We start from the raw sequence: 14,559 nt of genomic DNA, 5'->3' as shown, positions 1-14,559 counted from the left end.
TGATAGTCGTCATGAGAACTGAGAGCACAGGCCGTCCAGGGAGTTCAGTGAGAGTGTATGCAGTGGAGGGGCTGTGTGGATAAATTTGCTTTTGGGCACAATTGATTTCGACACCCCTAGCCCTGTTTGAATTCCTCCACGTGAGAAAAACCTTTTCATTCATCCCTACTTTTCCTAATGTTATTGTGGACCAGTTTGTGGCTTCGCCAGTGACTACCTATAGCAAGTCTCAAAAGAGGACGGTAGTCCAAGACTCTGCTCAGCCCTTAATGATTACTACTTTTTCTTGTACTTAATCAAATCGTTCTCTCCTGGCTCAAACGGAGCAGGTGGATACCTGTGATATTTATGGAGCACCTTTTCTGTCGGCAGTACATGATGAGTTATCTGACTCTATAACCAAGGTGGCCTGGAAAGAGTCTTGGGCAGCTCTAGTATTTTGGTAGATTGTGTTAATCGTTTAACGAATACTGGTCGATCAGAGAGCAAAAGATGTTGCATATATGGATGCGTGTCTCAACATAATTAGCTCTCTGACTCATACGCTGGAGGGTCTCTACAAGTAGACAACACCTGAGCCAGCGGGGCAGCCTGTGCTTGTGATGGTATCTAAGGCTGCTGGGGTCAGACCCACAAATAATGAATGTAGGGCAAGATAGTGGGCCTGAAGGAGCTGGTACTAATATGCCAGGTCCGCAGGCTGGGTCGTTCGGGTTCAGTGACCAGCCTGCTGTATTTAAGCCACAAGGTTCGAACCGACTATTGGATAGGTGGGTTGCTGTCTTACCTCCCTTTGGCCACAATGATCAGAAAAATCAGATTGTCTCTGGCCCACAGTTGGCTGAAACCTCTGTGCCAAAGATGGCTGATACGAGCACAGAGAGACTTTGTTCTATACCCATGAGTGAACCCGATACAAGAAGAATGTTGCCCGGTGAAGACCCCTTGAATGGTTGGAGAGAGGATAACTTAATATTAAGCTTCAAGGGCTACACTCGCGGAAACAAACATTTGTATAAAAGAATGCTAATTCGAGCTCTGTCTGATGTAGGAGTCAACAATATATCATTTTAATTGTTTCCCTGTGTTCGAATTCTTTCTGACTGTATGTATTGCAAGGGCTGCAATCTTCATTTTTTCCTTGCAAATGAACATTTACGCTTGTATGTATTCTGAATTGTTGTGAGGTGTTGGCAGATAGAGGGATCAGGGTCCACAAAGATGTAAGGTCCCTTGTCTGGCCCCTCCATGACACATGGCACACTTCTAGCGACTTGGGAAAATGATGTTGGCCGCTCCACTTCCCTAGGGCCATGTGCACAATCTGACAAGTTAAGAGTTAGAACACAGATTGACTCGGTCACCCTCCCTAGGGTTTAACATATCCAAACAAGCCAAGGAGAAAGTGTACAGCTTTATGCAGCAGAGTGTGCCTGTTTGGTCACTTTAGCTATGGTTGAATCAGAGCCGAGCTGCACCTTTTTAAGGATGCGTCTAACCCTGGAGAGACTAGTGTTCGCATCAGTGGGAACAATTGTAATGTTTTTGGTAAGGTAAAAGATTCACCTAGTTCTTGTCCATCTGTAGCACAATTGCTCTGTTGGAATGTGGCAGGGGTTTGCAATAAATTGGATGATCCGGATTGGTTAAACTGGGTAAAAAAGCATGATATAATATGTTTTCAAGAGACGTGGCTGTGCGACGATCCCCTGCTGGTGAAACCTTTCCCTGAATAGTGGATAACTTCTTGCCCGGCTATCCGGGACGGGGGTGGTAGGCCACGTAAGGGTCTTGCTACCATGGTCTGTAGGACTTGTGATTGTAGCTTAGGCAGTATCCCTTGCCCATTAGACCAAGTTCTATTAGCTTCTATTACTCTGTGCAACAAGGCCAAATGCAGGCTCCTTATATGTAATATTTACTTGCACCCAAAAGAGTATTTAAAAAATATATCTCCAAATGGGTGGCTAGCTAACCTTTTAATATCCGAGTGTGAGCCGCGCATTGCCGTTGTGGGCGACTTTAATGCTAATCTGCTGGGCCATAAGACGCTCTTAGACAGGCTCCTTCTTGAAACAGCATGTGGTATCTCCAAGAGAAATAAAAGCATGTCTATTGGGGATACACATGGGGCTTTATTGGATTCCTTTTTGCATTCTACTTCTCTTGTCGAATTGAATGGGAGGCGTTTGGGTCGATGACCCTCCAAAATACACCTATAGTCTAGCTTGCAGAAATTCTTTGATCGCGTACTGTCTGGTTGATTACTATTCTTTTTGGAGGGTGAAAAACTGTGAGGTATGCCCCGACCTGAGAGTGGCCATAATCCTTTAATCATATCTTGGAACACAGCTTTTCCATATACTGGCTCAACGTCTTCCGCTAATTGCAATACATTGCTTATAGTATCCCGCTCGAGAAAGTTACCTAAAGGCAAGTTGGTAGAAATGTTAGCAAACGCAGAGATTGCAAGGGAAAACCTTTTGGTTCAGGCATTCGCAGAAGATCCTGGGACCATTTTAATGCTGTGCGAGAAACTAATTGGTTTAATTTCTGAAATGTGTGTGCATTCTAGTATTACTATTCCTGGTAGTTGTACAGAAGAGTGAAACGATGCCCCGTGGTTCGATGCCGATTGTCGTAGAGCAGAACTTGGCCTATGGTCTGCTGTTAGAAATAAAAGTTAATACAGCTGGGTTTAGGCATAATCTTAAGCGCAACTAAAAAAACTTTTGAAGTTGAAGAAGAGATTGGTTATCGAATCACAGAGGGAGATGTTGGAAGGAACTATACGAGGCAGGGACATAAAAGGCTTTTGGAATTTGGTTGCAAGTGGATTCTCTGAGGGTGCACAGGACGTTGTTTTCCCCAATATCAGAGCCCGAGTGGGTGTCGCAATTTCAAATCTATTTTGTTTGAAGATGGTGTACCATCTACCACTTGATTAAAGAAACCTGTCTAGCTATAGTATAAGTATCATCTTCGAATGGATTGTGTCCTCCCACGTATTCCTCATCTATGATATCCAGCTTTAGCTGCTTCGGAATTTTGTTTTCGGCAAAGGGTGCTGTGCGTTGAAGGCGTTGACTCGATGTTCATCGAAGGCCTCCGTCTCGAGGATGATGTCATCAAAGGCATATATAGCACGCACAGCGCCCGTTGGCTACAGTTTCATTTTTCCGTGACAGCTTTAGCTTCAAGAAATACGGCACACTTCTTTACTTTGTGACGACTTGATTATTTCAAGAAATGTCTTCTTCATCAACACCGACAACCCGAAGACCGGGTTAAAAAGTGTCGGGATTGTAGGTCGAAAATGCCTTTGACTGATCCCCTTCAAATCTGTTTGTGGTGCCTCAGGACGGACCATAACAATTCGGACTGCTCCAAGTGCCAGCCTAGGACTGCAATGGCCTTGAAGGAATGCAAGGGGAAGTTGAAGCTAGGTCGAATCACTAAATCTCCTACCCCGACCAAGAAATCTTCGACTGACGAGTCGAGAGGCGACTCTCCTCGGAGGAAGAAGGCCAAGTGGTCGAGGAGTGGCTCCCACCACTCTTCCTCATCCTCGAAGAAGTCGAAGAGAAGGCACCGTAGGTCGACTTCGTTGTCGGATGCTTCCACCGAGAGGGTTGCTTGCCCAACCAAAACTTCCACTCTGGCCGAGTGGGAGGCCTTCAGAGCAGAGATGCTCAAAATATTTGAAAATCCTCCAAGCCATGCTCCTACCGCGCCTTTGAAAGAAGCCGGGAAGGAAAGGGCTCAGCCTAATTCTTGCGTGCCCTCGAGCCCGGGACGAAGATCCGGTCCTCATCGAGAGCCGTTGAGGCCTTGATCCGATAAAGTCTTATCGAAGGATCAGTCGAGCCGGAAGCATAGGTCAAAGTCATTGACGCCATCGACACCTTCAACGCCAGCTAAACCCTTGATTTCGACATCGACACCAAAGGCATCGACGCCAGCTGTGCCATCATAGCCAACTGCGCCATCGACTCCGATTGCCCCAGTAAAATCTACAGCGCCAAAGAAGACCATTTCGACGACTCTTCCAGCGTCAAACCCGTTATTTGCAAAATCCCCCCTTCCTGAGAAAACATATGTACCACTACCCAGGAAAGACTATTTTAAGTCTTTCTTCCATTTATGAAGAGAATGAGCAGTCAGATGAAGAGGCTCCATTTGGCTTCTAATTTGGTATGCCAAATGTACTTGAGAGTTTTATTGCAGAGTCGTCAAGGTTGAGGGACTTACATGACAACCTACAGACTGCAAGTGGGGTGACTACCTCACATGAGTTGGAGTTTGGGAGACCAGAGGCTGGGGAGCGTGCAGTTGCGCCCTACAGGCAACTCATGTCTAAGGTAGTGGACTACATGGGGTGGAGTAAACGTCCATTGCCATTCGAACAAGATGATCTAGCAAACATCTTAGATAAGGGTCCTCAGTCATATACCATATTACCATTTCATGTTGCTTTTCAGAAAAGGGTGGTGACGCATTGGGAAACGCCAGATACCAATCCGGCTGTTAATAAGAACTTGACCAATAAGTACTGCCCTTACAGTAGGGACCCCGACTACCTGTCAAAACACCCCACTCCAGAGAGTTGGGTGATGCAGGCAGCTACTGCAACATCTAAGCAAGTAGATGGATGGGCAAGGAAGGTGTTTTCCGCAGGGAGTATGGCACTCAAATCTGCCAACTCCACGTGTGCCCTCGCAAAATGTACGTTCACTCTGAGACTGCATTTCCATGGCGGCAGAGCACATTCCCGAGGGGGATGAAAGAGACAGGTTCTTAGCCATAGTTACAGATGGCAAAGAAGCCATGTGCGAGTCTCTTCAGCAGTCAGGTTTGGATTCTGCTGATAGGATCAGCAGAGCCATGGCTACCAGCACCGTTTATGTGCAGGTTTGCGTGGATGTGCAGTCCAGACTTCTCAACATTCCCTTTGACGGGTTTCACCTTTTTGGCAACAAGGCTGACAAGAGACTTGAGAAGTTGCAGACCTTGAAGGCGGCAGGCAAATCTTTAGGTGCCACTATTAGGCAACCTCAGCCTTTTCGACCTAGTGGACAATCTTTGAGCCGTAGATGTTTTTGCTACTACTTAGTTGGAAGGGCTAGAGGAATGGCCAGTCAAAGAGCCCAAAGGAGATTCCCTTGTGGTGGATGAGGTGCAAAGCAAGCTCAAGCAGGGGCTTCTTTACCATCTACTGCTGCATCAGCTACCTCAAGAGGTCTTGAGTCACAGCTCACCAGTGGGGGGGGGGGCAGACTGTCTCAGCATCTAGAAGAATGGCAAGACATTACTTCGGATGCTTGGGCCTTGGAAACCGTACTTCACAGTTACTGCCGCTGAGGTCTCTGTATAAAAGAGGACAATCCACTGGGGAACCACTCTTTGAGGATTCCAGAGGCGCTCCTTGTGCCGGAGATTTTAACCCTGTTGGAGAAAGGCGCTATAGAACTAGAGAGGAACAAGGGTTGGTATTCCCCTTATTTCCTATTACCCAAGAATGATGAAGGACTGAGACCCATCTTGGACTTGAGATACTTAAACAAGTTTCTCAGGAAGGACAAGTTCAAGATGGTCCCACTTTCTCAGACCCTTCAGGTGTAACGCTCACCTGGTACTCACGGGGACGTCACTCAGCCTGTTCTGACCTCTTACGACCTCGAACCCTTCCCATGAGTCTACTCGACTGGAGACTGGGCCTTGTTTTCTTGCAAAGTGTGCTCTCCGTCCTGCTTTCAGCGCAGAGGCGCGTTGATTGATGCAGGCTCGTTGCTGCCTAGTTACTTCACTGGCAAGAGTCCGACAGGTAAGTATAATGAGTCTTTTGAACAGTTCTCTAACTTCGTTCCTTTCCTTCCTTAGATGATGGCCGGCGTCCGGGGATGGCGACGTGCTGCTGAGATGAGTAGCGCTGAAGGTTGGTGAGAGCACGATGCGCGATGCGACCCTTTAGTATTTATATTGAACTGAGTTATTTTTCTGTGTCTTTTCGGTGCCGCAACGTTTTCAGCGTGGATGCCGGTTATGAAGAAGGAATGCAGTGAGAAACCGCGGTATGCGGTGCCTCTAGATGTTTCCACGCTAACCTGGAGTGTCTTTTCCCTCTTGCAGATGGATGAGAAGTTCCGGAGACAGAGTTCCCCCAGAGCGGCTGGGATTCGGGTAAGCGTTTGAAGCTCGTACAGTCTTTCAAAATAAGCGAAGATTTGCTGAATGCTTACTAATGCCTTTTTTCTGTTCTTTTCCCTTTTCCTTAGGAAACGGCGTGCCGGGATATGAATGACACCGCCGAAGACGCCCGCAGGACAGAAGGAGCGATGACTGATGGGCAGAACCGCTGCAAGGTAAGGCTGTTCCTAACAGTGTTCTTGTTCTTGCAGGAGCTGAGTGCAGAAGAAAGATGCAGGCCTACTGGAGACCGATCCGAACACGGTGAGTATTACGCTGCAGGTTCAGAAAACGCAAAGCATGTTTCTCAGCCTGGGCATGGCTTAAATAGTCTCTGGGTATCCCAGGTGTGTCTGGGCTGAAACACACCAAAAAGACTAGACTGCACATGCAGTTCTGGGAACGGAACTATGTGGGGGCATCCATCTTGTCCCCATCAATGCACTACAAGTCCAATCCCCAATGTTATCCTATGGGAGTGAGTGAGTCTGGTGCCACAAGCGCCAAGTCTGACTACAAGTGGGTCTTTGGCGGGATGAAGAGGCCCTTGAGGGCAATGTAGGTGATCGTGGCCTGGCTCCAGGCTGACATCTTGGAGGGCTGAGGACATGAGGGGCAGGAATCATGACATCAGGCCCTCCAACCCCGGGATTGTTTGGTGTCATTGGACCTTCAGGATACTTATTTTCATGTGCCAATCCATCTCAAGCACAGAAAATATCTGAAGTTTTCAGTTGGCGGTTCTCATTATCAATTTGCCATTCGGGCTGACCTGGCGGTGATGGCAGCGAGTCTCAGGAGAGGGGGGAGTCACCTCTACTCCTAACTGGATGATTGGCTGATCAGGACACTTCGTTCTCCCGAACAAGTCCTGGATCATCTCAACATCACCTGCCACTCCCTTCACAGACTGGGCTTCTCCCTCAATTACAAGAAGTCCCATATGATGCCTTTCAGAAATTCCGATTTATCAGACCTGTTCTGGCTACATCTTGGGAAAGAGCTTGCCACCTGAGGTGAAAGCTCAAGACATTGTTCAGATGGCCACCGCATTTCGAAGTGCCTAGTGTCTCCCAGCCTTCGATTTGTTTTGAGGTTGCTCGGCCTCATGGCATCCTGCATTTTTCTGGTGCCATAGGCGCCTGAGAATGAGATCTCTTCAATGGGCTCTAAGAACTCAAATGGTCCCAGATCTCAGTAAAGATGTCAGACCTACTTCAGGCTCCTGGCAGGGTCGCACAGGATCTTCTGTGGTGGGCCTGCAAGGACAACATTCTGAAGGGAGAACAATTTTGGCAACCATAGCCGGAGATAACAGTAGTAACTGGTGCCTCACTGAAGGGGTAGGGGGGGGAACCCACACCAACGATCTGGCAGTCAGCTGAGTCCAAACTACATATCAATCTTTTGGAGCTGAGGGCAATCAGACTAGAACTGAAGGCCTTGCTGCCCTCTGTACGGGGAAAACATTTCTTTATAATGATGGACAACGCAGTGGTGTTGTACTACCTCAACAAGATAAGAGGAGTAGGGTCACTACCACTTTGCAGAGAGGCAATGCAGCTCTGGTACTGGGCAATACAAGAAGGAATCTCCCTATCAGCAGTTCACCTAGCTAGAGAGGAGAACACGGCGGCGGACGCTCTGAGCAGGCAGTGCAGTCCCCCACGAGTGAGAACTAGCTCAGGAAGCCCTTCAAGAGAACTTCACCCTTTGGGGAACCCCTCAAGTGGATCTGTTCGCAAACGGTGTCGACCAAAAGTGCGAACTGTACTGCTCCAGGGAATTTCCTCCAAGAGGAGCTCTAGGAGACGCATTTGTGGTGAACTGGGAATTTCTACTCCTGTACGCCTTTCCTCCTGTTCCCGTCATTCCTCAAGTGATCAGGAGGTTGAGAAAGTTTGGGCATCACATGATCCTAATTGCCCCAGATTGGCTAGTAGGACGTGGTACCCGGACCTTCTGAATATGTCCATTTGCCCTCCAATAAGTCTTCCACAAAGAGAGGACCTTCTCTTGCAAGAGGAGGGTCGGGTTCTCCATCCAGAGTTCAAGACACTCAACCTTCACGCTTCGTTTCTGAAAGGTTGATACACAAGAATTTGGACCTCCAGGATGACATAATGGAGATTTTGCTTTCGGCCAGAAGGCCAGAAACAGTCTTTGTGCCATTGGAATAATTTCTACAACTGGTGCAGAGAAAAGAATGTAGATCCTTTTCTATGTAAAACACCAGATGTTTTATCTTTTCTGCTATCTTTAGACAATCTGGGGTTCCAGATTGGTACTATTAAAGGCTATTTGGCGGTGCTGTCCTTATTTAAGCACTCCTCAGAGGAATGTTCATACTTCATAATTCCACTGGTGACACAATTTCTAAAGGGGCTCACCAACGTGTTCCCTGCATCTCCGTTCCAGGTTCCAATTTGGGATCTTAATCTGGTTCTAAAATGTCTAATGTGTGCATCTTTTGAACCTTTACATTAATGTCCCTTAAGGTTGTTAACCTTTAAGACCATTCTATTGGTAGCTCTAACGTCAACCCTTAGAATGTGCGAGTTGCAGGCACTTTGGTCCAAGCCACCCTCTACTATCTTCCACAAGGATAGGGTTGTTCTAAGGGTTAAACCTTCATTTTTACCCAAAATCATTTCTGATTTCCACCTAGGACAAAAAATAGTTTTGCCTTGTTTTTATCCCCCTCCTAATCATAGCAAGGAGGAAGAGGGATTATATAGGTTGGCCCCTCGTAGAACTTCCTTTTATATATCTAGAATGTCAAAACTCTGTATTGATGATCAGTTGTTCATTGGCTATACGGGCCACAAACTGGGTCAGTCTCTAAGCAGACCTTGTCGATATGGATAATTTTGGCCATTTCAGAATGCTACATGTTGGCAGGGAAGGGTCCTCCCTAAGGATTAAGGGCCCATTCCACCAGGGCCATGGTTACCTCTACAGCCCTGCAAAGGGGTGTCCCAATAAAAAATATTTGTGAAGCGGCAACATGGTCTACTATCCACACTTTCACAAAGCATTACTACCTGGAATATTCCCTCGGTCAGGATGGTAGCTTTGGTAAAGCAGTCCTGCACTCGGTTCATGAAAAAAATTAAAATACAAATTCTATTCCGGCCACCAAATCAAATACTGCTTTGGGAGTCTATCGAGGATGAGGAATATGTGGGAGGACACAATCCATTCGAAGAACAAGTAACTTACCCCTGGTAACGCTCTTTCAACTGGATGTTCCTCCCAGGTATTCCTCATCGCCCTCCCAGCCTACCCCCGAGTAGAATTTCCCATGTTATTACAGCTTTCGTTCCTTCAAGGCTGAGTACGGTGATTCCTGCAGTTATGCAGGTATTTCTGCTGTAAGAGAAAAAACGGAACTGAAGCCAACGGGCACTGTGCGTGCTATATATGCCTTTGATGACTTCGTCCTCGAGACGTAGGCCTTCGAGGGTCATCGTTTTGACGCACAGCACCCTCTGCCGAAAGAACATTTCCAAAGCAGCTGAAGCTGGATATCATATATCAAAGATGAGGAATATGTGGGAGGAACATCCAGTCAAAAGAACGTTACCAGGGGTAATTAACTTGTTCTTCTCAGCCGATCAGGTGTTGATGGCTATTGCAGGCACTAAGCCAGGCAAGGCACCGGGTCAGTATGGCATTAGATAGGAACATGCAAGTGATTTCCTGAATGGTGGATGCCGGTTTTGTTAAGGGTGTTTAACTCAATTGCTGCATCCTTGACTATTCCAATGTCTTAAGCCAATCTAAAGGGCTCACGGTCGGACTCCCACTGCCTATATTATTGTTGGCCAGTATGTCAAAAAATGTTGCCAATTGTATGCTGGCTAGGCTTGAGTCATGGGCAGTGGAAAATAATCCTATCAGGTAGGGTTCAGAAAAGGATTGACTTCATTTGACCATGTCTTTGTGATCTCAACCATTATAGACAGATATCTGAGCGTAAGAGAGGGTGTAGTGTATGCAGGCTTCTTGGATTTAGCAAATGACTTTGACTCTATTGAACACCCTCTTCTGTGGAAAAAAACTCCAAAGAATGGGCGTCCCAATTCCCCTTCAGCAAATGATTATTTGCCTATATTCTAACACTTGGGCTTCTATCATTGGCCTTTCTAAAGCTAGGCCTACTAGTGAGTTTTCGATGAATAAAGGCTTGCGTCGGGGGTGCCCTTTGGCTCTGTTGCGGATTATTATCTTTCTAGCAGATTTTAGGTCAGGCCCATCCCAGTCAGGTTTAATTTTCCCACCCCTTAATGGGTCCATGTACCCTACCTTTTCATATGCAGACGATGACATTCCAGCATGACATAAAATACAAATATAGAAAACCCGTACATCTTAAAATCAACTTTTGTCCTTAAAGTATACAATATTGCGATATACTCTAAATAACAATCAGAGATAAAACATTCTATAACTAAATCCACACTTATGATGACAGAAAAGAGTAAAAATAGTTTGAAAGCTCAATAAACCCTGTGCCCCCCCAATTTAAGACGTGTGCTTAAAGTCATCAGTCAGTTGCAACACAAGTCATTGTTTCTAACAATACAGCTTCAATTTTAAACAGAAACCGTCCGACTGCACACAAAAATGATTTAAAGGGATTATTCATACATTTTGACCAAAGTAGTTCCCTCGAGAAGTTGGTACTAATAACATTCATTTTCCCCCTAGAATTGTGTGAATTGATTCATTCATGGAAAGCCTGTCTCTTTCTAGGTCTGTCACGATAGGGGCCTCAACACTAGCTCTAATTCCTAGTCCACTATTTTCATTTAACACAGTTTTGACCCCATTTGATTCATGGAAGGAGACGCTTTTACAACATGGTTAGGGGTTTCATAATCCTGCATGGTATTTGGAAAGCTAGTAACTCAAATTTTCTCAATGAATTGTGTTCCTTTGCAAGGTAGAGTTTCACCTAGCTCAATTATAATTTCATTCATAGCACTTGTCTGCTTAATCATCGACATTAATTGCATTTGCATTTACATATGTCACATTCCCATTTCTTTTATCGTCATCAAGAGCATCTGGTTCTAAACATATAGGCTCATGCTGCTCATTAGACTTTGTTTGCATGATTTGGAGAGAAATAGGTCATAATTTTGGGAGTTTTCTCTGTAGTGAGACAGCTCGATTTAGTAATCGTTTTTTGTACGCAGGCTGTACTCGCCCGCTTCGGTCTCTAAATCGCAGCCCCTTTGATGTGGCGCACGTTGTTCTTTACTTTCACGTGGGCTGGTTATAGATGTGAGTTTGTTGTTGGGTCTGTGTTTACGGCAACTATCATTTGTGGCAGACCTATTTCGTCTTCAGTCACGGTCACAGCCTCCTTTTCTGTCAGAAATGCAGTAGCTCAGTATGTCTGGATGGTCTAATCCTTTTCTCAAGGTTTCTCTGAGAACTTCCTAACAAGTGTAAATCAAGAGGAATTATTCTGGTTTACAGGATTTGCTAATAATCAACCGGGTTGTCACACGGCAGTCTAGAGGAGTACCTAAGCCACTCTAAGGAGCCGCTTGCTCCATATAGACCTGCCCCACGCCCTCAGCAATACACTTCCTGAGTGTGCGTGCGCGACTCCCGGTTCAAGTAGCTTCGGGGGGGGGGGGTGGCCCTCTCAATCTACAATGAAAAGTACAGTCATTTAGTTTTAGAGTCGAAATAAGTCCAAATGGTTGTAGTAGTATTAATACTCTAAACACAGTTGTGGAATCACAGTTTGCCTGGCAGAGTTTGGAATGCTTCACGGCAAGACAGCAAGCCCTCAGCACAAACAGCACTTCCTGGTGCACTTCCTGGTGCGCGCCAGCGAATGCCGGTTCAGGTAGCTGCAGGGGCGGTGCCTCTCAATCTACAAAGAAAAGTAGTTATTTAGTTTGAGTCCAAATGGATAAAGTATAGTAGTGTAGTAGTATTACTACTCTAAACACAGTTGGGGAATCACTGTTTTTCTGGCGGAGTTGGGGAGGCTTCATGGCAGGCAAGACGGCAAGTCCTCAGCACAAAAACAGCACTTCCTGGTGCATTTCCAAGGTGCGTGCACGCAGATGCCTGCGGCTCCTGGTTCAAGTAGCTGCAGGGCGCGGTGCCTCTCAATCCTTTTCTTGGCAGGGTTTGGGAGGCTTCCCAGCAAGATGGCAAGACCTCAGCACAAACGGCACTTCCTGGTACACTTCCCACTAGCACCAACTTCGATCCCTGTATCCACAAACACTGCAACCGTACCCAGCGTCAAACGTAAGTGATCCCAGTGATTCTGCATATCCTGGGGGCAAGGGGTTATGGAAGAATCAGACTTTTCCCCACAAGCCTGCAACCCAGTTTTCTCACCCCTGCCATAGAGATTATATTGGCTTAAAGCCCACTTGCCTGGCTATGATCAGTGGAGTTCTGACGAAGCATCCTGCCCCCTCCCCGGGGGTAGCCCTTAGTGTAGTGGGATTGGGAGGGTATCCCTAAATCCTCTTTACTTTCCTAAAAACTGCCAAAGTGCTTTTACTCTGGATCCAGGACACGGGTAGTTCTTGGGGGACTTCTGCACCCTACACAGGTATCTACTTTGTATTTTCACTTTGGTGAGGAACGAGGCCTACTTACCTAGTAGGAAAGTCCTGCTGAAGCTGTGGAGACCTTATAATTAGAACTTACTTTTTTCTCAATTTACTTATAGTTTCCCTGCTTCATTAATTTGAACTACGTTTCACTTTGCGATCACCAACTGTGTGTTTGTGTATATGTATGTGTGTATATAATATACACAAAAATCTAGGGCCGAATGTGTCAGTGGGCCAACGTAGAGGCTCTACCGATCTTACGGTCCAGCCATTCCCATATATATATTGCACTTCGAAGAATTTGAGGGTAGCCTACGTATTGCACTTAGCTGAATTTTGAAGTTTAAACACTATTGATTAGGGTACTGCTGCCCTCTGAATTCTGGCTCTGTGTTTGAAAGCATACTACACTCTGAATCCTTCCACTGTACTAATTACCCTCCTCCAGCTTCTCTCTGGCATACCTTCCAAATACCACACATGCCCTAAAGGGCCATCCCACTCCAAACGAAACACACTAACCACACTCACACCACAACCAACATCTGCAAACAATCCCAGACACTGGCCTGTACCCCTCCAGACACAGCAAGCCAGTACACACAAATAAAATAACACTTCAGACACACACAGATGCCAGATTCTCCTGGTTCTGCAAGCATCCAGATGACCACAACCTCTAATCAGTTTTTCCTCTTAATTTCATGTTCTTGCTTCCTTACTTTTTGTTTCTTCCCGTTAGTCTTGGATGTCTGTTGGTGTGTTCACACAGGGCCTGATCTTAGAGTTTCTCTTGCTCAGTCTCTCCTGTGGCCCTTTACACTGTATGTTCTTTTATTTAATTCATTACTTATAATGTCCTTATGTCGACCAGAACCCGATTCACACTGCCGATTGTAAATTCCCATGTGTTTTGATTGCTGGTCCGACATCCCAAATTCAGAGTTCAATTTTTTTGCTTTTTGTGCAGTGAAATATCTTTTCCTTGGCAAATACGAATCTCATGTGTGTGTCTTATTGTTTCCAGTGAACCACGAATCGTCAGCCGGATTTTCCAGTGCTGTGCTTGGAATGGAGGAGTGTTTTGGGTGAATATAGTTCTTGTTTCTATTTGTCCATAGATGTTGCATTTATTTGTCTATTTAAACATTTTGAAGCATTTTGGTTAATAGTTGACATCGGAGGCTGGTTGCCCTAAGGATGTTCCCTATTGCTGATGGCATTGTATTTTGTGTTGCATGACAAGAATGCCACTGCTCCCATGGTTACCTTATGCAAGCTGTCCAGAGGCCATTTTAAACATGTTTGTTGCTACCAATCAAGTGCATGGTGGGCCAGGCTATTCCTTTTAACTTACACCCATATCACCATGACAACTTGGTATTAACTAGCACCTTTAACTGAGAGGCCATCGACGGACTGGCCATGGGAGAAGAATTTTACACACTCTCCTGCAGCCTCTCTGTATCCGAGGTGAAGGCACCCAACCCCCAACTACCACTTTACTAATGCTGTTTTATCTCCTTTCCCAGAGTTCTCCTGTCCAATGTATCGATGTTGGCTCCATATAAAGCACTCTGCGTTAATCACATACGTCCCACTTAAACATGGATACAATTTACACGGTTGTGGTTTTAGTTGAAATCCTGGTTTTTGGCACACACCCTTTGATTTTTGTTTGATCTCCCATTGGCTAGATTTTATTAAATTACAACTGATACAGCGTGCTTTATTTTCCGTAAAACGTAAAAGTATATGAATACATTATCTCTTT

The 14,559-nt window shown here is 45.8% G+C and overlaps 1 protein-coding gene across 1 annotated transcript in view; it reads left to right on the top strand.

The window, feature by feature from the left end:
* Positions 1–14,559, top strand: part of EI24 (EI24 autophagy associated transmembrane protein) — a 512,064-nt gene that overhangs the window by 102,032 nt on the left and 395,473 nt on the right. Inside the window, exon 4 of the mRNA XM_069614548.1 lies at positions 13,813–13,873. Within this exon, the coding sequence (XP_069470649.1) occupies positions 13,813–13,873 (61 nt within the window). The remainder of the gene's footprint in view (positions 1–13,812; positions 13,874–14,559) is intronic.

This window comes from Ambystoma mexicanum, chromosome 9 (genome assembly GCF_040938575.1).
Source record: "Ambystoma mexicanum isolate Mex_15411 chromosome 9, UKY_AmexF1_1, whole genome shotgun sequence".
Taxonomy (NCBI): domain Eukaryota; kingdom Metazoa; phylum Chordata; class Amphibia; order Caudata; family Ambystomatidae; genus Ambystoma; species Ambystoma mexicanum.
This window is presented reverse-complemented; position numbering and strand designations above follow the sequence as displayed.